Below are 24,915 nucleotides of genomic sequence, written 5' to 3'. Positions count from 1 at the left end.
CCTTCACTGGCTGGGAAAAGCAGCTCTCAGAGCCAAGCCCTCACCTCGCTCTCTGCCTGCTGCACCTGAGCGGCTGCTGAGGCCACTTTGTCCTCCAGCTCTGACAGCTCTGAATCAGTAGTGCCGCTGTGCTGAGCCCCTTCCTCAAGCTCCTTCAGGGTCTTCTCAAGCCGGTAGGTCTTCCCAGCAGTCAGATATACCTGAAATAAAAGTAAAAAAAAAAACCAAAACAACACATTGGAGAATTAACCTTCCTGGAGTCCTGCTCTCCTGGTGTGACCACAGCCCCAGATGCAACAGCTCCTGCCACTGTTTTATGACTGCCTTTCTTGCCTTGCAGCACAGACAGTACCAGTCAGCTCTGGCAGGGATTTTCATCTCATTTCCTCCCTTCCCCAGGCTTTTCGAGAGCAATTACCAACCTTGTGAAGTGGCAAAAGGCTCAATGGGAACACAGGAAGGACCAAAACCCAGTGACCTACTTGAAAGGCATCAGCATCTTTATGCTGTGTGCTCAGAGGGGAGGCAGGTGCCTGCAAACAAGTGCAGGCTGCCATGTCCTGTGGTGGCAGCAAGCTGGGAAGGAGCCAGACTGACCTTCCAAATCTGCTCAGTCTTTTTTTAAGGGTGTCTGTACTGCTGGGTGGCCTGGGAGTAGGGTAAGGATTTGGGAGTTTGGTCCTAGGCTGTTAACCAACCAGACCCCTGTAAAAGGCAGCTTTGGACACACAGGAACTGCTCTGGACACCCAGGAATGATCCCGGCCAAGAGCCCCAGCAAACATGGGTGTAAATGCTGCCCAGTGCAGCAGTGGGGCCAACATGGGAGTGCTGACCTGGGGTGCACGGTGGCTATAGGAAACAGCATGCCACCTTTGCTGTCTAGATAAGAAGGATAAAAGGATCTATCCCAATAAACCCACTGATTTTACTGTCACTTGCCTTCCTCCTGGGCTACTGCAAGGATGCAAGTCCAAGCAATTTAGGAAATGTTAATATGTTGGTATGCAATCAGACAGACTGTGGCCACTGTTTTGATGACTGATCCCAAAATCTTGGTACTAATGCAATTCCTGCTCCTCCAGCCCTCTCTGGTTTTCCTGGGCTGAGTATTGCACACAATTGCCTGGCACGAGCCCACTGCATGCACTGAAGTACCGAGCATCCACCCAAATCACAGCAACACACCCCACACTCTGGTTCAAACTCAGGCCATAACAGATTGCAAATACTTGAGGGTACTATCCTTGAAGCTGCTCAACCTGTGAGTCACAGGGATACAATTTATTCTTGGGCCATCAAACTCTCCCAGCGCCCTCAGAGACAGGTGGCATCCCTCGGAGACTGGAGCGGTGAGCCAGCTGTGACTCAGCCAGGGCTCCGGAGGGAACGGCAGGATGAGCACACACCTCCCAGGGCCATCATCTACCCACCACCTCGCCCCTGCCCCGCTGCTGACGGCAGCAGCACCAAACCCAAAGTTCACAACCTTCCCAGCCCTATCCCCTCTTCCGGGAGACAGGGAACCTCAAAACCTTTATGGAGCCACCTCTCTTCCCCTGGGATGTTGCATTTGACCAGAAACCAGCAAGGTGGTGCAGCTTCTGAGCACATTCTGTTCCAGCAGCTCCCTGTTTTTATGTATAAGCTTTCCCCCATGAGGGACAAGACATGGAGTGTGTTATAAAACCCTGCTCCCCATTGCAGGATGTTTCTGACAGTGAAACCCAGCCACCCAGATGGAGATGTGACTCTTCACCCCATTTCTGAACTGTTTCTTTGGAGCTTGGTAAATGGCACAAATTTCCCATGGGGAATCGATACATCTGGGTTTACAGTAGCTAAAAAAATTGTCGGTGCTTCACAGTGTCACACAAACCCAGCAGGGGATTATGCTCTAGTTGCCATCTTGTCATCTGCAGGAGCCCATCAGCCCCAGGCACAAGTCAGCCTTAGTGAACAGATAGGTCATGCTATCCTCATTCCTAAAAGTCTTGATGAAACACAGTGCTGAGGAGGAACCAAAGAGAAGCAGGACAAAAGCTTTTGCTGCAGCTGGAGCACAGGACTGCTGAAGTCCAGCAAAGCAATGCTACAGCAAGGTGGGGACCACACTCATCCTCTCTCCCTGGCACTCACCCAGGGTAAACCCAGAACCGAGCTAAGGGAAGCCACAAGACAGAGCAGCTGCACTTGTTGTTGTGCCACTTCCCTCGTAAGACAGCCCTGGCCACTGTTGCACAAGACCAGACTCTTTAGTCCCTCTGTGGTGCCCACCCTTTTAATGCTAACCAGCTCACTAACAAGAAATTTGGGGGGGGGGGGTTCCTCTGTATTCCCACCCCCCCTGATGCCCTCCTTGCTTGCAGAAAGCTCTCATGAACCTTACATTTTCTTCAAGCTCACGGTATGCTTCGGCCACCTCTTTCCCATCTCCCAGGCTGGGAAGCGGCCCCGTGGGGAGGGCACAGCCGCCGTTGCACTGGCTCTCTCCATGCAACGACTCACACACCGCTTTCTCCGTGGCGTTTATGGCTCTCAGTACTTTGGCCGTGATTTCACTCAAAGCCTGAGCCGACGACCTCTGCGAACGCCCGGCACAGCCAAAGCGGAGGGTGGGAGGGGGAAAAAAATAAGGACATTATTTTAACGTCACGTACAAAACAGTGCAAGTCGGGGGTGAAAGGGGCATCAGACCTTCAGGAGCTGTAGAAAGATGGAGAAGCGATAATTAAAGGGCTTACGCTGTTCCTGAAGGGCTCTCCACTGGAGACGAATGCGTGGCTAAAGCAGAGCTTTGATCTCAGCCTGTGCTTTCTGGAGGATGTCTGTGACTAAAGAAGTCATTTCAAAAGGCTTGGAAAAGAGTTATCAGGGGATGTGTTGTTCGCTGGCAGCGGTGCCACCGGAGCTGACAGCAGCAGCACCTGGCCACCTGAAGGCCACTCAGTTACTCAGCAGTTGAGATCTAATTACAGCATATTGCTTTACACTTCAGCAGGCCTGAGCATGGATGTGAATAACACCTTAAGTTTGTGGCAAAAGGGAAAAAAAAAATCACCATAAAATTATCGTATTGCCACACTACCAGAACTTGGGACTAATGTCTTCTCTTCTCACCCCAAGGAGCACTGACAGCAATAACGCTCATAAGTGCTGCCTTTTGCTTGATAAGCCACTAAGCACATGTAAAAATAGACTGAAGAAACTCATCATCTCTCTCTCAACTGATAATTCCCTAGAAACCAAGGAGATGGGGGCGATATATGCACTGGTGACAAAGACAAACAGTTGTGTTTACAACTGCACGTATTTCCAGGCGAGCCATCCTGTAGAGAACCAGCTAACTCAGTCCAGCTGATATTTTTATCATTTTATGGTACAGCAGAGTTTTTTCACATTTTCCATTAGGAGCATCTGCTTTCATCTCAGTGTTCCCCAGTTAGAAGACTTCTGCCCGACTGGAGAGGAGACTGGCATAAAACCAAACTCAGAATCATGCAAAATCCAAGCCTGGATCTGGTATAAGGAAAGTTGCTGTTAAAATATTCATACTGACACTGACATAGCCTTTAACCAAGGCCGGTCCATCTACATCACGGCAGGCATTTCTAACTCAATATTGCACGAAGGTATTTGAGTGTTACCACAAAGTCAAAAGCTGAATTTTGTTTCACTTCTCAAGATTTGGTTCTGTTTGAGCTGTTGCAACCCAGCTGGGTCTGTCTTTCCTTAGGAGCTGTCATATAGCTCCTGTGCTACCTTCCTGCACGACCCCACTGAGAGACGACAACTGAACCTGTATCCTCCCTGCTTCATAGCTGGGTTTTGGTCAAAGAAAGTAGCAAGTCTGGAGAATCTGGGCTTCATTTTATGAAAATGAAGACTCTTACATTGATACCCTACTAACATCTCCCGATTCCTGAGCACAGATCAGGGGTTGAGCCTCTGTCTGCTGCAGATGAGCAGCTCACACAGGAATTAAGTTACCTTGGCTTGGTGAGTTACCACTTATTCTCTGTGCTGCAATTAACTGGAAATGGTTACTAAGAAGATGCATGTTGTTCAGCCGATGAGTGGTAGAGAAGTCTAGCTGCAGCAACCATCTATAAGCAGCTTTTAGGGAAAAGGAGGCAGTAAAGGAGGCTTTCAGTAAGGATGCAGCGCACTGCTGACCCAGTGTCGGTAAGAGTACAGCAAATGATACCCAAAACCATGAAGGAAGCCATCCTGGGAACAGTCACTTGGTCTAATCCTGAGACTTTACGTAGAGCCATGCAGAGAGTTATACCTGAGACAGACTCACTAAATGCGCCACGTGTGTACATGCAACCACACTCTACAAGCCCAGCAGCAGCCAGGTTTTGCCTTGCAAGGCTGAGGAACAAAAGCACATTGATGAGAGGCCTCATGGCACCATAAAAGTGTCCACAACCTCAGATGGAAGGAGCTTTGCAGGAGAGAAGGACAGCACGGCCCTTGCTCCGCTTCCTTTGCTGTGCTTGCTGCAACGGGTGTGTCAGAGCAAACATACACGTACCCCACACACGGCCAAGGCAGAAGGGAGGGGATGAACAAAGAAGCCACTAAAGACCCAACAAGGAACACTGGCCTCTCCATTTTGTGCTAATGGACCATCTCAGGAGGCTCTGCACAACTGGAGACACACAAGATCTCCCTTTCTTTCTGAGTCCCCAGTGCTGTCACCCAGCCCTACTGCCTGTGAGGGGGATGCGGCCCAGCACCTGTCTGCTCTCACTCTCCAACCAGGGAAGCAATTCTCCCATGAAGAGAAACGAATGCCTCTCCAGACCTGGCACGGGGATACATGGGGGAAAAATAGATCTCCAAAATGTAGCCAGCAGGCAGGGGGATAAATCAGAGCTGTGCTGAGCCATGGGGGTGAGGGATCCACTGAGGTGATGAGAACAGGGCTGCAGAGATGCTGTGATCCCTTCTCCTCTCCCTGACCCATGTCCCCATGGATCACCCACCACTGAGTACGGGACAGGAGCCAGCACAATGCTGTAAGTACAGGAGATGCTGACCTAGCAGAGTAGAAGCGGGACCACGGATTTTGGGGCTCAGGAGCACTGACAGATCTGGAAGAGACATTTCAGGCTGTAGCAGGTGCCTGACAAAGGCTGCCAGTACTAAATAATCATCGAGCTCTTCTCCCACCCAGGACTCTTCTCTGTAATGACATCCAGATCCTGAGACAACTCTTCTAAATAGACGTGGAGGTTGTGTACCTCTCCACGACAGGCAGTATTGTGCAAGACCTCTAAGAGACTTTACTTTTAACTCTTGGATGAGATTGGGAGAGCCTATGAGGAGAAAGGCCCAGATCCAACACCCTGGGACTTCCCTATCCCTTAACTCTGTTAAAGCAGGCAGCTAAGTCAGACACACCACAGCCTTGGGAGGCATTGAGGTGGAGGTGTGGGACACAAAAGAGTTGCATTATCATGGTGTAAGCCATAAACCACCAAGAGCAGAAGAAACCACAGATGGAGCCTAGAACAGTATGGGTGGAGGACAGATATTACCTTTCGAGCATCTCTGGCCATTTCATCACTGGAGGAATTAATCTCTGGTTTCTTTGCTCTCTTCTTTTCTTCATGCTCCTCTTCCTCAGAAGAGACTTCTTTGTCACTGATGTTGCTGGCTAACTCCTCCAGCTTCCTCTTCAACTCCTCTTCCTCGGCATCGGGATCAAGTTGGGACTCTGGGGCTGGAGACTGAAGGAGCAGAAGAAGGGACCTGTGTAAGAGACTCCTGTGGTGGACAGTGGAGCATGACCAGGTCCAGACACACTCACCAGGACTGGCCAGCAGAGGAGCTCAAGGAGTGCTACCACCGATGGACTTTGCAATGGGGACTTTGAGCCCCCTCTCCACACTCATTTTCACAAGGGGCAGTCAGACCACCCAAGGGAGCCACAGAGCCCAGCAAGCTGCTCTCCAGCTCCACACTGAGGAATACAGACCCTTGATTTAAAGAATCTCCACTCCCATTTCCCCCTCCCCCCCTGCCCAACCCTGAACTTGCTTGTTTTTCCCTGTGGAAAATTGCCTCCCCCCCCCCTTAAAAAGGTGTGCATGGGGGATTTGGGGGCAAAAGCCACCACATTTTCATTAGGAAACACGGCGTGGCTGGTGGCTCTGAGGGCAGAGATCACAGCAATGCAAAGACACCATCCACTCCAGTGAAGGAAGCAACCACGTGAGCTACTGCTCCCCGAGGTAGCTTTTGGAGCCTCTAGGTAACCTTACTTGCAATGAGAAAACACGCAGCAAATTTTCCTGTAGGATAGATGGCATATTTTCACTTGGCCCTATTATTAGGTGCAATTCATGGTACTTGGAGAAGAATCCTATTAAACTCCCAGGCACTGGAAAGGATGTCTAAAAGTTACTGAACTTGCTGTCCCTTGTGTTAAGATGCGAATACAATTATCTGTGCCATACCTGGCGGTTTTTTGTCTAAGTTGTTATTAATGACCTTGAACGACGGCATCCACAGCAGGCAATCTTTCTCCCAGGCAACCTATTCCCGGGTTCTGCTATCCTTTCTGCTAGAAAGCTTCGCTTAATAGTTAACGTCAACCTGTCCCGCAGCAGTTTAGACCTGCTGCCTCTACTCTGATCTGCCCTAGACAGGGGAATAAAGCATGGCGACCTGCAAATGTACACATCTCCTACTCCCTTGGTCAGATTTACTGACAGAAACATTGAATGATTACAGACATGGCCATGCCCATTACGAATTTTAGAAAAAAGAAGAAATTGCATTGTTTCATCTATGCCTAGGGGACTTCTCTGTAATTATCACTGTCTGTTCTACCGAGCCATCAGCCGTCAGAGCAGCTCACGGTGATGGGTTCACACAAAGGAGAAGAAGAGTACACAGTCTAAAATTAGAAACCCAAAATCAATGTTAAGTGACATAAGTATTCACAGATTCTACATTACTGCCCAGCTTTAACTTAATTTAGCTGTTTTCTTCCAGGCTTGATGGCATGGTAAGACAAGGGCAGCTCAGAAGAGATACAGAAATCCTTCTTGACTCAGATCTCCTATTCACAATAACCAGGTGATTTCCTCGGATGTACTAATTGAGCCTCCCATGATTTCAAATGAGCTGTCACAGCTCTGCGGATGTACCGACACCCACTTAATGGTACTCCTGAACTTAGCGTTTCATAGAGTATCAACTTCAACTTAGCATTTCATAGAGTATCAACCTGAACCCCAATTTTCCTTGTGCAGAAGGGGCAAGGAGGGCACTAGTTTGCATGGGGGCCTAAATGCCATGGGTTAAATTTGCTTCTGTTCCTGTCCTCCCATGCAATGTTTTCTAAGGCACTTCATCACCTGGAACTAGAGAAGAGCCTCCAAGGCCAAGGATTAAAATCAAACAGCCTGAGTCATTTTGTCTATCCGGATTTCTCCCTGCAACGCTGGCTGTTTCAGAGAAGCCCCTCCAATGACAAGGGGAAGGGACCAGCACAGCCCACGCTCTCTCCCTGCAGAAAGTGCCCCGGCTTGGCCCAGTTACCTCGTCAGAGTGCACCAGGATTTTTTCCTCCAAGCGGTTCAGCATGCGTTCAATTGCGGACATGCGTTTGTTGAGCTCATGAATCTAGAGGAAAGGAGAGAGAGAGAGAAAAGGGGTAGAGAACAGACCAGCCACCGCTGCCAGGACAGTGAGAAAACAGTGCAACCAGCAGAAGAAAGCAAGCAGCAAGACACCACCACCGTGGGGGGAGTTGAAAGACATTAAAAAATAATGTCTTTAAAAAATGGCCCTGGATATGTCGATGAGCTCCAGGAGATGCACAGCCTCTCCTCAAATCTGGAAAACTCAAAGCGATGCTGAGTACTCAGCACATCACAATTCCCACCAAAGCACTGGTAGCTTTGATGCAGTGAGCATAAAACCACATCACCGGCCCCGTTGTGTCCCTTGTCCAGACAAAAGCATCAGGCTGTAACAAAGCCATCTACCTTGCCATCATTTGCATGCTGCTCCAAATTCAAGTCAATATCAATTTTCACTTCTTACAAACACATTTTTCAAACGGCTACTACCCCATCAACCCCCTGCCAATACAGTGCTGGAAAGGAAGAGGGAAGAAGGTAAGAATTTCTCATGAAAAATTCCAGATAGGAAAACTAAAACTGGAAGTTTTTCCCAACACACTTTGAAATTTTCTGACTTCTCCATGCATGGATTTACCCCAATGCTTGCCCCTCTTTTCTCCCTCACTCTTCCAATTAAAAAAAAAAAAGGGGGGGCATGGATAGAAGAGTAAAGAAGAGGAAGACACACAAAATCCTGAAAATCGAAGAGAAGCTACTTTCTATGCTCAAGAGCCAAGATAAACTTTGGTGGTTACATCACTGAAAACATTAAAGGAAGCTTCCCTCCCCTCCTTTTAGAAATTGAAGTTTTGCTTTCTTTAAAAGAAAAAGTCTTTCTCCTTTGATCCAAACAAATAAAACAGAAATGATGAGAAATTTTGCCCGTTTTGTAACACTACCTCCCACATCACTGCTGTTCTGAGTGGCTGCCTCCCATTCAAAGGGGAACGAGCAGCAAATGCAGTAAGTAAATGCAGTAACAAAGAGATGCGAGGGCTTGGCTTTGTTTTTATAACATTTCCATCCTTTCACTTAGTTTTTGTGCTTGCTAGTGTTTGATTAATTAGATCCTCACAACAGCTTGGAGAGATTGCATCTGCTTAAGGGATGATGAATATAAAAACCTGACACTCTGAAGAACAGAGTGCTATAATTACCATCCCGAACTGAATGCGCCTTTAAGCAGCATTAAATGCACAGGCAGGAAGCAATCCAATCCATCTCTAAGTGGTTTCTCAGTACTGTTTAAGGCCTGACTCTTGCATGGCTCCCAGTGACAATGAGAAGTCTGTGATGAGCCATGAGCTTCAGAGGAAGGCATGGTGACGAGGAGCATGGCACTACTCTGTCTCCATAACGCAGAGGTTGGGAGAGGTCAGAGCATAATGCACGGTCTGCTGTTGATGGGCTACAAGGATAGGAGCTGAAGAGCTTGCTTTCGTTCTCTTCCCGAGCAAGGCTGGTTTTAATGCATGGTGCTCACCCCATTAGGGTGCATCCCCACCAGAGACTGGACCACCCCGCACTGCTCTCTGCATGATGAAGGCTGGCAAGTGGGTGCTCTGTATTAAAACATTCAAAGTGAAGAAACTTAAAACACGGCCCATAAGGAGGACATCAGTTAGGGCAAACTATCACTTGCTGCTGGGGAGGGAAGATAGGTTAATCTAGCCTCCAGTTTCTCAGCTTTATGCAAAGAAGATGAGCCAGACAGCATCAAAACTTTGGGAATCCAGAACCACTGAGCACCCTTGAGGTAGAGCAGAATGACTTTTGGGGAGAAACTTGGCAAATCGGTGCTATTCCTTGTGGCTTGGTCCTGTTCCTACCTGGCTTCTAAAGACCTAAAGGCAAAGATCTGCACAGTTACCAATTCAGGGCTTCTTTTCATGTCTCATCAGGTTTAAGAGGTTTTTTTAAATTATTTTGTTTGTTTGTTCTTCTGTTTTTAATTTTCTTCTAGCACCTTCAGCTCCTGGAGTCACAGGGCTAGAGAACAGCCTCTGCTTTTGTTACTGGAAAAGTTAAGTTTCTTGTGTTTGCAACTGAACTTGCACCTAAGGCACTTTTAGGAAAGAGGGTTTTTGTCTGTGGGGTCAAAGTAATGCAGGAAAAAGAGCTGAGCTCTCCACCTCTTGAAATCTTCAGATAACAGCAAGGTGTCTACCAGGAAAACATTGCTTTTGAAGCCAGGCTATGGGATTCAATACGAGGTTAATGGGAGTTAACAAACATGCTTCTGGAGCCTACACCCACAGGCCAACATCTTGAATCACCAAAGGCCACAGCCTCTGAGAAGTGCAGCGCCAGGGTGACCAGTCGTATTCAGCCATACTTGCTGACCCCTGGGATGTCCCATCAGCGGCTGGGATACCCCAGAAGCCCTGATGATGGCTGCATGACGTACCCTGGAAGTGCCTGTAAGCAACTCAAGAGGCAGCACTTCACGGCTCAAGAGAATGCAGCCTGCTGCCTACTGTCCCAAATCCCTTCTGGCCTGTCTCTGCCCTCCTGCCAGCCTCAGCCCCTCCATCTCATCCAGTCTCAGGACAAGGGGATGCACATCATCCTCTTCTGAACCTCTTCCAGCTCTGCCAATACAACAGAGCTGGCTAGCACCAAAACCTGGATGTTCTTGCCTTCCTTCTTTTTTGGGCTTGTACCTGGCCTCTACTGGGCCAACAGCAACAGCAGTGTATGTGTGCATCATTCTGAAGTTAATGGTCCAGCACAGAGCCAGGTCTCTTCCTGTTGGGCAAGGAGAAGGCTTGGTGGGAGGATGGTTGCTAGCTGTAAACACATCAGCAGCACAAAGGGCAGGAAGGATGAAGAGCTACTTAAGCTAATGAACAATGTTGTCATAAGAGCAAATGGGGTTAAATTGGGAGTGAGAAGATGTCTTGTAACCATTAGAGTGACAAGGCTCCACAGCAGCCTTCGTACTGGTGTGATGGAGCAAACCACAAAGCACGCCGGACCACCCTGAAGCGAGAGCTTGCCCAGCTGATGGAGGAAGTCATCTGAAGTGTTGGCAGGAATTTGGCCCCATTTCCCCACTGCAAAGCACGGTGCACATTTCATGCCTAACGTACCGTGGCCTCATTAAGGACACCCAGTCCATGGTTCTTCCATTTACTGCTGACTGAAAAAGGAATGGCATTTGCTAATTAAAACATGTGCCGAGAGAAGTAAAAAGCAAAGGAAAAGTTTCCCTACACAGGCACATGAAGTGTGGTGCCGAAGGATGGTTGTGGTTACAGATCCCCCCACTGATTTCCCAAAGGGGTCCAGGAGGTGCAAAATTACCAGCTGTGAGCAGATACTGGCAGCTGGCTCTCCCCACGTATCTGTAGCCAAACACCACCCTGCATTTTGCTGCTCAAGAGGTCTGAGGGATGCTTTACCATTCTCACCACCTACCATTAGCAAAGGTGGCATCAGGAACTGCAGGTCCTTACTTGACAATTAAAACACAAGCTTGCAGCCTTTGTGACACCCTTCTCTAGACTGTTCCCCCTATTATCAACATTCAGGAGAGATACGTGACAGGTCGTCCTGACCCAGTCCTGCCAGGGCAGGAGCACTACACACTGCGAAGGAAGAGAAAGATCTTGATGCTTATTAAATATCCTTCTCCAAACCTCTGTCTGATCATAAAGCACTGGTGCATTCAATTGAAGAAAGCCTTTTGGGGGACACAGGAAACCACAGGTAACTTGCAGATTAATGAGGACGAGCTGGAAAATTAACAACAATGAAGGCAGGCTTGTTACTGCAACAGCAGCATGGGCAGAGTGAAGCATCAACCAGTGCCTGATTTTTCTCTTTGCTGTGACTGCAAAAGTGGAAGGACTCGAAGGAGGACCCGGGAGAGGAAGCACAGAGCTCCAGCGCACTTCTGTGTCATCCTAAAAGGGCACAGAAATTTCTATTCTCCCTCATCTTAATGAATGAAAGAGCCTTAAATGCACCTTCCCAGGTCTCAGTCCTGCTCCCATTTCATGACCACCTTGGCAGGTCCCTCAAAACACAGAGAGCAGGACATGGCCGAGGCATTCATGTCGCTGCTGCCACACAACCGTGACGTGACACCTAAATGAGCCATCTCGTAGGTCACCCCACAGGCCCGCTGTATCGCTTTGGCAATGAGAAGTGGCTACGCCCCCAGCTTCTTCAGTTCCTGAGCTGAAGAGGAGGAGGGATCTCAAGTCGAGAGAGATCTGGGGCCCACTCTGCTCCCTCTTGGACCTGCACATGGGAAGCATGGGCACCAAACCGCCCCTGTGCAGAAGGGGCAGTGGTTGTGTGGATACCTAGGGCACACTAGCTTTTCTGCTTGTGCTCCACATCCATCCTGGCTGGGAGACTACTGTGGTTGCACCCTAGTTTGCCATCACTGCTTCTCTTTTCTGAACCGTCCTGCACCTCGCACATAACAAGCACTGTTTGTGGCAAGAGAGGCTTGGCCACAAACTTGGTCTTGCAAGAAGTTCGACAGCTGTTTGGTACCTGATTCCCAGAGTGGCTGATGTTTTCCTGGGAGAGGGCTTTGTTCCGGCGTTTTGTGTGATGGGGTGGGTAGGCAGGGAACTGGGCTCCCTTCACGTCCTCATCAGAGGTGTCCATATCTGCAGAGTACCTGGACCGGGGCTGCTCGCTCCAGGGGCTGCCTTTGGAGAGAGCACAAAGGTACAAGATTCACACCCTTAAATCCTTCCTGGACATTGGCCCCATCCTTAAGACAAGCAAATAATGAGGCACTTCTCCAGATCACGCTTTCTATCCTTTGGCAGGAGATGCTTCTGCAAGAGAGACCAAGGTTAAGGATGGCTATGCTGAACCAGGCTGCAGCTCCATTCACTGTGGCCACACAGCACCTAGCTCAGCACAGTCCCACACAGAGCTGCTGAGACAGCAGTGGGCATGAGGAGCATCATCCTTGCTCTCTCATGCCCCAAACAGCCAGGCCCCTCACCAAAAACTGCTATGGCCTTCCAAATTTTGTTGGAGCCCAGGTTTGGACACTGCATGTCCATGTGCTAGAAGATGTTTAGCTCAGGCTGGAGAGGGACCAGTCCAGGATGGAGCATTTAAAAGAGCGGAAAGTCTCCTTTTTAAAGGAGAATTTCAAATGAGACAAAAACAGTGAGAGAAAAATGGAGTTAACAAGCCAGAGGGTCCTGCTGCTGTGTTATTCCAGCAGGGCTCAGAGTGGGAATTTAAACAGCATACCGTAAGGTTTACCCAGCATTTCCTAGTGCCCTGAAAATACAACCAAGCAGTTAGAGACCCAGAGGATATATTCTACAGCTGCATGTGCACAAGCCCCAACTCTACCGGCTCTGCTATCACAGCAGGAAAAACAGTAGTAGTAAAAGGCAAATTCTGCACCGTCATTTACTAGGGTATTTATAGACTCATGAAACCACAGCTCCTGTAGCCTGCCGCTGCACGCTGCCCAGCTACAAGGATGCCACTTAGCAACCCCCAGCACTTGCCTCCAGTTCTTGTCCTGTCTTACTCCAGTAAGTCTTACTCCCCTTAAAACTCAAAACTTTCTGCACCCACAACATCCTCTGGCAAAGAGTTGAACTCATCTACTGCTGCCCGCAGGAGGAAACACATCCCGTTGTTTCTAGTAGTGTCCATTTGATTGTATGTAGTTTCTACGGTGGACAAGACTTGTAGGTATGAAAGGGATGGACACCTTAGGCACAGCCCTTTTGGCTTTGAGAAATTAGTTTGTTGGGAAAAAGACCAGCCCATTACAGCTAAATAACTTCATTTGATTCTTTCATGAGAAAAATCACTTTTGCAGATGCATATTTTGTCTTGACCCTCAAGCCTTTTAGTGGCTTTCAAGTTGTTAAAACAAATTAAAGACATTTTCATTTTGGTCCAACTCTTGCAGCCACTTTTCTTCAAAAGGATACAAGAGGAGCCTGGGCAGAGACATTTACCAGGTTTTGCATTTCTTTCCAGGCTCCTTCTCCGTGAATTGACAGTGAGCCGAACCTCTGTGCTGAAGTGCTGCTCCGGAGGGCTCATGCCCAGTCCCTGTTCCTTCAAGACGTGGTGGAAAACCAGATCGGCGTCTGTGATCCTGGACTCCGTCTGGGAGGCATCTTCGGCTGAGTTGGGGAAATCTGGGAAGGACTGAGAGATGAGGATTGCTGCTGAGCAGCTGCCTGTGAGGACTCCTTGCCTCTCCCGACCTTCGCTAACAGCTCCTAGCTTTACCCTCCAATCCATGCATGGATCGACCTTTTATAATGCCAATTCCTAATAATCCAGTTTAAAGACTTCTTTACCTTGCTGATGAACCCTTAGCAATACTTCTCATCGCTGCCAGGGGGCACTGTTAATTTTTACAAGAATAGGCAGAGTCCCTTCAGCTAGGCTGCAAAAAGCTCTGGTCTTTTAAAACGCCATGCCCTTTTGCTTATTCAAACAATAGCCACCTTCTGCCCCTCAAATAATCTGCAACTGATAAACCTGACTCAGATGATCCCGACAAAGGCCAGCCCTCCCTAGACTCACGATGAATTCTGCTGCATAAAGACGAGCTTAGATAAAGAAAGAATGAGTCTACTTGTTTGCCCCAGATTCTTGTCAATTTACGTGGAATTGTGCAAATTGGTCTTTTTAAAGCCTTTGTTACACCTCTCAGCCCATCCTACTTCTACCCAGGAGTAGAGTTTAAAGCATCACAGTATCATTAGAAGGAAGAAGGAGCTGTTTAGTGTTTTAAAAGTGAAATTTCAACAGGAAAGGCAAACAGGAGCAGCCCGAAGAGCTTGATTTGAAGCATCTTAGGCTGGAAGACCTTTTGCCACATCTAGGGGAGCCCTGTCTGTGTTCCTCCCCAGAGCTGGAAGGTGGGGATGGCTGACCCCCAGCTCTTCATGGGATCATGGGATGCAGCTCACTGCAGTTGCTCCTGCTGGAGCTGTCCGTGAGTCCTGCTTCTGGTCAGGAGCTCCTGACACTAAGACACATATAGTGTCCTATATAGAAGAAAACAGTGTTCATGCAGGTTTTGCTCTCCCCATGTTCTCCCCTCTGACCAAGTGGGGCCCCCACCCTGCAGGTGCCACCACTGCAATCACGCTGCCTCTGTGGGATTCTTCTTCTCAATCTCACAAAGGCTGTGTGCCCCATGATGCTGCCAGCCAACTACATCCCCAGTGCCACCACATGGCAAAACCAGCCTCAAACTGATGGGACGATGGGAGAAGAGTCTGGTTTCATTTCGTCCCTTGAGTACTGAGCTTCCAAAAACTCGCTGGAAACTATAGCCTTGGGACAACACAAGAAAACCATTGTCTGCAGAAAGCAAAGAAACTTGCAGGGAGAAGCCCAAGAGAACCTCCTGCTATTTCATCTTACCACTCATCCTCGCTTCAGTCAGATGTCCTGCTCCTGACTCAGCCTGAGGCAAAGGGCTTCAGACAGAAGAAGAGAGAGCAAGCGGGGCTATGGGGAACAAGGATTCGCGCCATTGCCTCTCAACACCTGGTGGAGGAGGTTTTGATAGCTGAAGGATGAGGTAGCAGAGGTAGCAAGGAGGAAGAATAAGAGAGGAAAGGAACCCCCCAGCACTCTCCCAGTACCTGGAAAACATCCGGGCTGCTGGCTGCTGGAGAGAGCTGCACAGACTGACGGCGAGACTGAGCAGAGTACTCCGAGTCCAGTTCAAAATCAAAGGGATGGACAGACAGCAGGCGCTTTGTCTTGCGCATCTTAGTCAGCGTAGGAAGTGCAAGAAAGGAAAATTCAGCATAAAACACAGTTGACCTTGAAGAAAGGGGGAGGGAAGGCCCTTGTCTCCTTAGTTTGCCTGAGTTTGCACAGCCCAAAGCAAGGCTTTTTGCAGGGAAAATTTGGGTCTGACGTCCTGCTTGCAGGGAGCCAGGTACACAGGGCAGCATGTGCTTATGATGGGGTCAAGGAAAAGTGGGTTCTGATTTCCACAGTCTCTGGCTCAGGACTGTGGCTATGTGCAGGCAGTGGGAAGCTCTCTACTGGTTTATAAAGGAACTATGGGAAAGCTGAGTCAGGTTACAGCTCAGTAAGAGATCCAGCTTTTAAGTCTTGAAGCATCTCCCCATCTTCGGAGAAAGGATGCTGTGGCCAGATCTTCCTGGATATTTGGGAGGTCATCAGCTGCCTTGGGGCAGGAGCATCTTAGACAAGCCTCTAAGATTTCAGAAGCAGATCAAAATTAAGTATGAAGTGTGTGAAATGCAGCACATACCCGTAGCTGCAGGCTGAGAGGTATGTGTGTAACAGCATGTATGTAACCGTACCAGCATTTCAAACACACCAGCAGATTTCACACATGCTGCAGGGACAAATACACTTCCCGTCAGGCTTCTTAATCTGTACACATAGTCTCAGAAAGACCCAGGAGATAACTTGATATACTCATGAACCCAGCTGTGCTTTGCTACTCTACCAGGTATCTCTTTTAATAAAAAAACAGGTGGGTTCTCGTTATGTGTGTAGGAGCCAGGAATTTTATATTAGCTGGGGACAAGCTTAGTGTCAAGAGTGGGTCTTTTTTCCAGAGGACAAGTATTTGTGATTTTACTGACTTGGTTGTTTCTACACAAACTGGGAGAGGGGCTTATCTCAGAGAAGGAAAACAGAGAGAAAGGCCCAGTTTTGAACATGGCATAGAAAACCACCACCACCACCACCACCACCCAAGGCAGGCCAGCAGCAGCTGAGGGCACAGAGTGAGTCAGAAGGGGCCCCGAAACTCTTACTCTGCTGTAGCACTCTGCTTCAGCACCACGAAGGACATCGTCTTCGTCATCGCTGTCTTCCCCAATGTCACCACTGGTGAGGAGCTGGCATTCACCTGGAGGGGAGACAACAGCACACTGTGTATGGGCAGCTCCTGCACCCTGCTCCTGGGGGAGGTAAGTCCCCACCGTGGTGGTCACAGCAATGCACCCGTAGGTGAGGCCATGCTTCTTATATGAGGTGAAAATGTCCAGATTAGAAATACATCCCAAAAATATTTTTTTTTAAATTTTTTGCATACTACACCATGGCCAGTAGGTTGCACAAGTAAAGGGAAGGCGACAAAGGATGGGAAAGGGCATGGAATATCTTAAGGTAGCTCCAGTGCTACAGCTGTCATGCAGTGCCCACAGTCTGAGGTCTGAAGGGTAGAAACTCTTTGGGCTGCAGTTCCCAGGCAGCACTGCAGATACCCACTCTTAGCATTTGATCTTGCAAAAGCTTGGCTGGCCTCTCATTGCTTCTCCTTCCAGCTGTGGAAGTGACCACCACAGGAAGATGAAGGGCACCTGTACCACAGAGAGCACTCCGAGGTCCACCCGGGTGACTTCAGTGTTTGAAGGCACTACAGCTCAGCCCAGCATGGCTCTGCTTCTGCTGTTCCTGGTTCCCATCAGCCAGCTCTGCTATTTATCAGAGATCCATTCCTTTCTGAGTCCCCACCTCTGTACCCAGATCACTGCCAAGCCCAGCAGTACATTTGGAAAAAATGCCAGACCAAGTCCAAAGACAAGGTAGGCAAAATGCTCTTTCCTATATCAAATGCTAAGGTGCAGTGAATCTTTCCTGCAAGGTCTCCTAAGGAACACAACCTGAAGTCTCAAATTCAGTGTGTTCCTTAAGAGTATGGACAGTTTTAAGTCTATGACGTAGGTGCACTGAGGTGATGAGTAGTTGCAAGCTTCAAGTTTGGCATGTAACTAAAAGCCCCGTTGTATCCGAGTCTACCCTTGGAGACCCAGGTGTACTGCAGTGCGAAAGATGAGCATTACAGTCCACCTCCACCACAGTGGAGAGATGTCCTCCATGGTCCAGCCACACCAAACGGTGCTGGTGTGCTCAGAGCCAGAGTGTGTGAAGAGAAAAAGATGTTGGAAACCTCTCTTGAACTGCAAGCCACATGCTACAATTCTCTTTTTTACTTACTGTTAATGTCTGGCAGGCTGTAAACTCTCTCATGAAGACCTAAATGAAACGAAAAATGGTGGGAAAAATAAATAAGCACATTTTCTCCAGTACCTCACAGCGAACAAACCTCAGAGCTATGGTTAACTGGAGTTGTCAATCTCTAGCCATCACAAGGCACCGTCATCAAAAAGGCGAGAACAAAACAGGCACTTGGAGACAAGACTTGACTTTTAAAATCCAAAGAGCTAATTGCCACCACTTCTGCAGTCCTGATGCAACATGCCTGGGAGTGCAGCAGCAGGGGAAGGCACAGCCAACAGCAGAGGGCCACGCAAAATGCAATGGTCTCACATCATTCTGCTGTACCTCCTGCAACCAGAGACATGTCCCAGGAGGAGATTCCTTCTTGCTCAAGGATCAAGCCAATTCACTGGTGTTAATGAAGTAATAACAACAAAATAATCTCTTTTTGAAAAAGACATCTGAATCTCAATTTAAAGAAGCCTGAAGCACTGATATCCTTGCACTTGGTTTTGTCTCCTCTCGGATTGTCCTTTCTGTGTGGTCTGATGCATAGACTGAATGCTGCATAAATTGTCTCTCAGTCCATTAATTTTATATTCAATGACACAACCCTCCACGCTCTTTCTGATATTTCTTCCATGTCTGGATAAAAGAATGACTGGACTAGTTGAATCAGCTCATGTCTATGGTATTCGTGTGAACTTTTCTGTGACTCCTCAAGATGGGAATAAAATCCACGTTGGTTTTCAAGGGCAATAGGCAAAGCAGTGCAGGAGCTGTATGAATGGCAACTAGCAGCTACCCAGTAAACAATACTGTATTAACAACAGCTTTCAGCATATGTTTATGCACTGTTGGACCAATATCAGAAATACTGAAGATCCATAAAGCTCCAAAGAAAAGAGCTATGGTGACAGGTAACTCACTAATTTTGATACAGTTTTGTCAGTGTCAGAGCATCATCATATTGGCTGTAAAAATCATTAGATCATGGGAAAAAAATGAGTGCTGGCTTTATCCAGCCAGCTGGATGTTTTGGACCTGCAGGTTAAACTTGGGTTAATTTCACAAGCTCTCCCCTGTGATGAAAAGAGCTAAAAGAAGGAAAAACAAGAGCTGCAACACTTACTGCAGGACATGAGACTTTTAAAACTCTGCACAAGATATTCTCAAATCTGTGGTAAAAACATAAACCTTAACAGAGGGAAAAAAATCCGTCAGGAACATCTGCTCTGCTGCTCTCAGTATGAACTCACAACTCTGAACCTCTGCTTCCTCCCCAAGGTGTTCTGAACAGTCTCGAAACAACGTGGCACTCAGAGCAGCGCCAATGCTGATGTTCCTCCCTTGGTGCATCCCAACACAGTGCTGCACAGACACCCCACGTGCGGCGGGGCAGGAGAAACCCCGGCGCTCCTCCTCACCCAGAAATGTGGAGTTCACCCCCTTCCCCGGCTGCAGCCTGCCGTAGAGGGACTGTAGCACTTTGGCGCTTCCAAACCTCTTGAAACGGGATCGCACGTGTTCGTAGTACCACTCCAGGGAACCGATCTTCACGATCCTGCCCAAAGAGAGTGTGCACATACAGGTGAGCCAGTCCAGCCACGCTCACCGTGACCAGACCCTCACCCAGAAACTGCCTCTTCACAAAAACACAGCCTGTTTTCTAACTGGCGTAACTGGTTTCTAACCAGCATAAAGGGATGCTGAGTTTGGGCGACTGTTTTTGTGCCTCAGCCCCGGGGCTCGCCTTGCCCCTGGCTCTCCACGGCAGGAGCCGTACCTGGAGAGGCGGCAGGGATCGCAAACCCAGCCTTGCTCCTTCTTGTTGTAGCGGCTGCAGTTCTTGCAGATGAAGAAGCGGCAGTCCAGGCATTGCCGCTTGCTGTTCAGCAGGAACTTGAAGGGCTGGAGGCAGTGGACGCAGTGGGTTTCGTTGAGGTGGGACTGATTTGTCAGAAACTCTCTCTTGCTGCTCTCCTGGTCGATCTTGCATTTCAGGTCCCTGCAGAAAACATTCCAAAACACAGGAATTTGTTTTTGTTAGCATTTCACTGCAAAGTCTCATGTGGCAAACTCCCATCATGCTTCAATCATTTGAGGAATGATTTTCCAGGGAACATCCCGAGTCCCGCAGCCTGTGGAAACAGCTGTAGGGCAAATCTAATCAACAACATATCACAAGTTAAATAAGCTGAACTGAGCAAAGAAGAGGGCTTCAGATTCAGGGCAGGTTACTATACATTAGGATCTACTGCTGTTAAATTTAAGATTAGATTTGGTTGTGCTGAAACCTGTCCCATTTGCTTCTTGATCATAAATCCCAGGAACCTCAGGAGAGCGACTCTTCTCAAAATCTCTGCCTGCATCTCAACTCAACACGACCTTTGAGTCTGAAGTCCAGCTGGGAATTAAAAGCTTTCTGGAATTCTTGGGTGGGGAAAAAAAAAAAAAAGCAATCTGAGATCAGAAAGTGTTAAAAGGGACTTAAATCTAGTCCTTCAGGGCTAAATTCAGTGGAGACTTTTATTAAGTGCAGAAGCGATGGGCAACGAGGTTCTGGCTGTTCAGAGGACAGCAGCAGGAGATGCTCACAACAGTCCCATGAAAGCCTGGCCAACACCAGTGCTTTCCAAGAGCACCTTCTCCTGGCAGTCCATCGCTACAGGCTTCCTTCACCATCCAGACCTGGCTGCTAGAGCAGGTCCCCATGCAAGAAGGTGTGAGGCTGAACCCCCAGTGACAGCCAGGGCCAGCTAAAATGCCTGCTGAGCTGGTGGGGGCCCACTGCGCTACCCAAAGGCTTTCTGTTTGCTCCCCACGCCACACACTACCTCAGGTATGTTTGCCTTTGGGGCTATGGCTGAGAGGCAATGTTTGACTTGTAGGGAAGGTCCTAGAAGGTTGTTTTCTGTCTAGGCAGGGTAAGGAAGCTGCATTTTCCAGAGCAGAAGTCAGCCTGGGCCAAAACCCTCAAGCAGTCAGGTCTGGAGGCTGCTTCAGGAGCACAGCGTGGATCACAGGGCTTCTGGTGATGCTCCCGATGCCCCCCAGCTGCCTGGGAGACAGGCTGACGCCCCGGGTGACCACAGCAGAAGCCTTGCTGGCGTGGCAGTGAAGTGCCAGGACGTCCACAGGAGCAGTGATGTAGCTGGTGGTGGGAACGACATGAATGTAAATCGAGCTAATCTCTGTGTAACCAAATCAGTTTGCACATTAGGGATCAGCTCTTGTTTTTTTTCCGGGAGAGACTTTTCTAGCCAGCACACTGGGCTGTGTTCTCTGTAAACACAGGATTGATAACAACTTGCATTAACCAAGGATTTGGGACATGTAAAAATCAGTGTAAAGACTGAACCGGGCACCTACTTTTTATATTCAGGTATTCACTGTCCTAACAGCATTTCAAACAACCTAGTGCAAATGTTCAGAGGTAGATTTCTATGTGGCTACTGAAAACAAACCCCCAGATAGAAAACCCTTGGGTTGGGCTCAGTGCTCCTTTTCCACTCCTGGGCTAAGGCTGTTTTCAGCAGGATCTGATCTTTCACTGGACTGCTTTTTCTGGTTCCCAGAGACCGGTCGGATCCCTTCACCTCCCTCGCCCACCAGACCTGTCGAAGAAAGGACAAGTCTCAGCCAAACCAGTTTAAAACCCGCAGGAACTGCACGCCTCTTGTCTCCTCTTGCTGGCAGGAGCACAAGCCAGCCCCTTCCCTGCTCTGCTCGCGGCAGAATAAATCAGTGGTGGTGGGATGCCAGACTTCAGTGGGGTAGGTCCAGCTGAGCTCCGGGGGAGATGCAGGCAGCCATCCCCCAAAAACAGGCCTGCTGGCAGGGATGTTTATGGAAGGAAGCAGGGAGAGCCCCACAAAGTGGCCATTATTTAATTTCTCGGGCAAAGCATTACCCTCGCATGGTTGTGCAGTCCCTGGCCAGCTGAAGCCTTTGTCTGTTGTTGGTGAATAGCTTCAGCCAAAAAGAAAATGCAGAGAAGCAGCAGAAAGGGAAGAAAAAGACCAAGCTGGGGGCAGGGGGGGGGGGGGGGCGGGGAACATTCCTTCAAGGCTTGCAGGTTGAGACAAGCCTAATGAATTAGAAAAGCAAATTAATAGAAAATCAAATGGGGATGGTCAGAGCACAGGGAGCAGGGTGAATGGCTGCAGGGTCTCCCATAATGTCACATCATGTCCCAGCTTGTTAACAGGCAGAAAATGCCACATAGCTCCGTGTCCAGCATGCAGGAGTGTGGCAAACTTTCCCAGACTGGTGGTCTGGTTTATGCCAGGTATTACAGAAATATCTGATGCATGGCCTTAGCTGAGCCTGTGGAGAGAGGCAACCAAGCCTTGGACCAGGTAACATGCTCTACCCTCGAGACTCGGGCAGTGCCAGGCACTGCTGGTTTAACGCCAGCCCTCCTTGGGACAGGATTGAACGACAAAATGAAAAAAAAGCCATGACTGATGGGACAGAGGGAACACTGCTTCGGAGAAGAGGCAGGAGCTGGGTAGAAGCATCCTGAGACCCTCCCTCTATCTTACACTTTTCATACCATGGCACTCAATTTGGGAGGTTCTTGGGCATCACAGTGGACCCAGATAAGCCAGTCTGGCACCAAGGTCAAGTAGGTAAGGAATTCACCTTGCCCACTTCTTTGCTGCAGGGCACAGCAATGTCGGTCCCCACCTCCTTCCTCCAGGCACAGCTCAGATCCATCACAAGGGAGACATTCATCCTTTCCAGGGCGATAATTTTTTAAACATCCTTGTCTGATCTCTGTCCTGCAGAGCTACCAGCAGAGGAAGGCAGTAGATGATGATACTGAATTATCTCTGCCTCCTACACAGGCTGGGTTTTTTTAGGTAAAAAAAACAATCAGGAGGTTCAAAAATATATAACTGAGAGCTTCTCCTGGCTATTGGTGTAAATGGAGAATCCCACACAGCCTTGTGTGGAAACCCACAATGGGAAGCTTTTAGGGCATGCTTCAACAGCTCAGATGCAGATATCCCAAGTGAAGAAGGATGACTCTCACCCCTCACCTTTCCCCTTGGATCTGACAGGGGAACTAATGAGGCATCAGTGTGCCATCAGCACCAGCCCTGGCTCACAAAATTCAGAGCTAGGAGGGTGCAAGGGCTCAGCAGGAGTGCAGCACTGCCCAAACCCGGCCTGGGAATGCAGCCCATCCTGTTGGGATAATAATGAGAACTTGGCCAGACCCTCAATGGGGACGCTGTAGCTTCTTGAAATAAAGCTAAGAAATTATTAAGTTCAACGCCCAACGTAGTTAACAAACAAGGCCTAAAACCCCACAATTTCTCATGCTCAAAATTTAACCTAATCTGCCTGAACATTTTTAAAACAGTACTTTTGTCAAATGCCCTGCTTATAAGAACTTAGAAGATACATCCATTTGCTGCTCAAACTTTTCCCAATGTGTGACCCCCTAAAACTTTCCCAGGACGGCACGGACCCCTGTAGAGCATATTTAAGGCTACTACAGTAGGTTTACCACTGCTCTCCGTTATTTTTCCAGGATCCTTCAGGAGTCTGTGGACTCCCAGGGCCCCCTGAATGACTGAATACCCCTCCTGTCCTACAGACATGAGAACCATCACATGAAATAGGAGCAAGGGAGCCCGATTCCATCCTGTGCTCCAAGGTAAGGTTTCCCCGTGAGAGCCACGCTAGCGTCAAGCCCCACAAAGGCATTTCCTAGGTGGAGGCCAGATATTTGTCCCCATAAACCACTGTAGTGACACCGATCTGCGTCACCACCGATAGCACGGTGCCAGTTTGCACCTTTGCAGCCTGAATGCATCACCTTGCCACTGATAACATAATCTATCAACCGCCGGGTTTGATTTTAACAGCCAGGTCCTGGCTGTTCCTCCTTGCCCACAGTCTCACTGTGTTGCTTTATTCCTGCAACCCATATGCAGCAGAAGAAACAGGGACCTGCAACTACAGCTTACTTGCACCCAACCTCGCGGACCACTGGGCAGATACTCACTCCAGCCGTTCCTCCTCTTTCTTCCGCAGATCAAAGTCACGTTGAATGACTTCCCAAACGTGCTTGGCCTCTTCATCGGTTAGCTTGGAGAGGTCCAGCTTCCTCCCCATCTTGTCCCGGCGAGTCGAACCTGGTCCCGTTACTCGCTACCCCGAGCGCTCGCTCTCCCGCAGCTTGGGATGCTGGTGGAGGGGAAAGAGCTCAGCCCCACCTCTGTGGCTGCCCATATAAACGGGCAGAGGCAGAGCTGTGGGCAGGTCAGCCGGTTCCTGGCAGCACCACAGCCGATCTGCCGGGTGAGCCTGCCCGTGGAGACTGGTGGCGAGCAGGACTGGCGCGGTGCCTATCGGCTGTGGGGACTCCCTGTCACCCAGGCGGGCAGCCCTGCCTTCCCCCGGGGTCCTGCCCAGAGCTGCAGCAGCTCCAGACCTCGTCTGCCTGGCTGGGGTTGAAGGAGATGTTTACTTTCAGCAGAGCTGCCTGCTTTATGCAGGGTGTGCGAATCAAATGAAACCTTCCAACACCTCCCCGGGGAAGGCAAGCCAAGGGGTTTGGGAGGGGGCTGAGCATCCCCAAGGGGAGCTGTGCCTGCACACCCGGGGGACTGGCTCCATCACGGTGGGTCCTGCCTCACCACAACCCTCTGCTCCCCAGCTGCTCACTCCCCGGCTCTTTCTTCCGTGTCCCGTTAAACCGATTTCCCCCCTGTCAACAGCTTTGTAAGGAAAAATCAAGAGCGTCTGGCTTCCCCCCACCAGTACAGCCACACTGGAGACCAGCCTCCCACATTTACTAACCGCTCTGACAACAATTTGGGAAGCTGAGCTTTGCTTGGAGCAAACAACTTAATTAGGACACAGTGCTCCCCTCATTTACAGTTAGCAAGAAAAGATGGTTTGACAGGATTTTAAGAACAATGCTAAACACATCACATACCTGAAGGGATATATATTGCGATAATCCAGCTACCAAAGCTGTTTTCTTGCTCAGTAAACACTCCCTGTGTGTCTAAGCAGGAATTCCCCAGACCTTGGATATTAAAAGAAACCCGTTTCTCAACTTCATCAGAGCAAATATCAATACTAACCACAATTTCTTCCCCCGACAGGTATCTAAACAGCGAGCAAGACGTCAAGACTGGAGAGGAAAACTATTCTGCCTGGTGCGACCAGCCTCCCTGCCTCTCAGACACTGCGCTTGCCCATGGGTGGAGGGAATTATCCACCCTGGTAACTCACTTGAAACAAAGATTACATTAAACTCTATGAACAGAGCCAGAAAAGGATTT

The 24,915-nt window shown here is 49.0% G+C and overlaps 1 protein-coding gene across 3 annotated transcripts in view; it reads right to left on the bottom strand.

Moving 5' to 3' along the window:
- The window catches only part of MLPH (melanophilin), a 29,795-nt gene extending 4,880 nt beyond the window's left edge, over positions 1-24,915 (bottom strand). Inside the window, exons 1-13 of one of the 3 annotated variants that reach the window (XM_074872527.1) lie at positions 24,715-24,915; positions 23,628-23,809; positions 19,392-19,613; positions 19,033-19,169; positions 17,603-17,641; positions 16,417-16,511; positions 15,259-15,387; positions 13,606-13,801; positions 12,155-12,315; positions 7,560-7,643; positions 5,549-5,740; positions 2,389-2,583; positions 45-200 (exon numbers count right to left, since the gene is read on the bottom strand). In XM_074872527.1, coding sequence (XP_074728628.1) covers positions 45-200; positions 2,389-2,583; positions 5,549-5,740; positions 7,560-7,643; positions 12,155-12,315; positions 13,606-13,801; positions 15,259-15,387; positions 16,417-16,511; positions 17,603-17,641; positions 19,033-19,169; positions 19,392-19,613; positions 23,628-23,737 — 1,716 coding nt within the window. In that variant the 5' untranslated portion in view covers positions 23,738-23,809; positions 24,715-24,915. Of the gene's footprint in view, positions 1-44; positions 201-2,388; positions 2,584-5,548; positions 5,741-7,559; positions 7,644-12,154; positions 12,316-13,605; positions 13,802-15,258; positions 15,388-16,416; positions 16,512-17,602; positions 17,642-19,032; positions 19,170-19,391; positions 19,614-23,627; positions 24,279-24,714 lie in introns of those variants that run through there. The other 2 variants (XM_074872526.1, XM_074872528.1) reach the window with 2 other exon arrangements.

This window comes from Strix uralensis, chromosome 6 (genome assembly GCF_047716275.1).
Source record: "Strix uralensis isolate ZFMK-TIS-50842 chromosome 6, bStrUra1, whole genome shotgun sequence".
In the NCBI taxonomy this organism is placed as follows: Eukaryota; Metazoa; Chordata; class Aves; order Strigiformes; family Strigidae; genus Strix; species Strix uralensis.
This window is presented reverse-complemented; position numbering and strand designations above follow the sequence as displayed.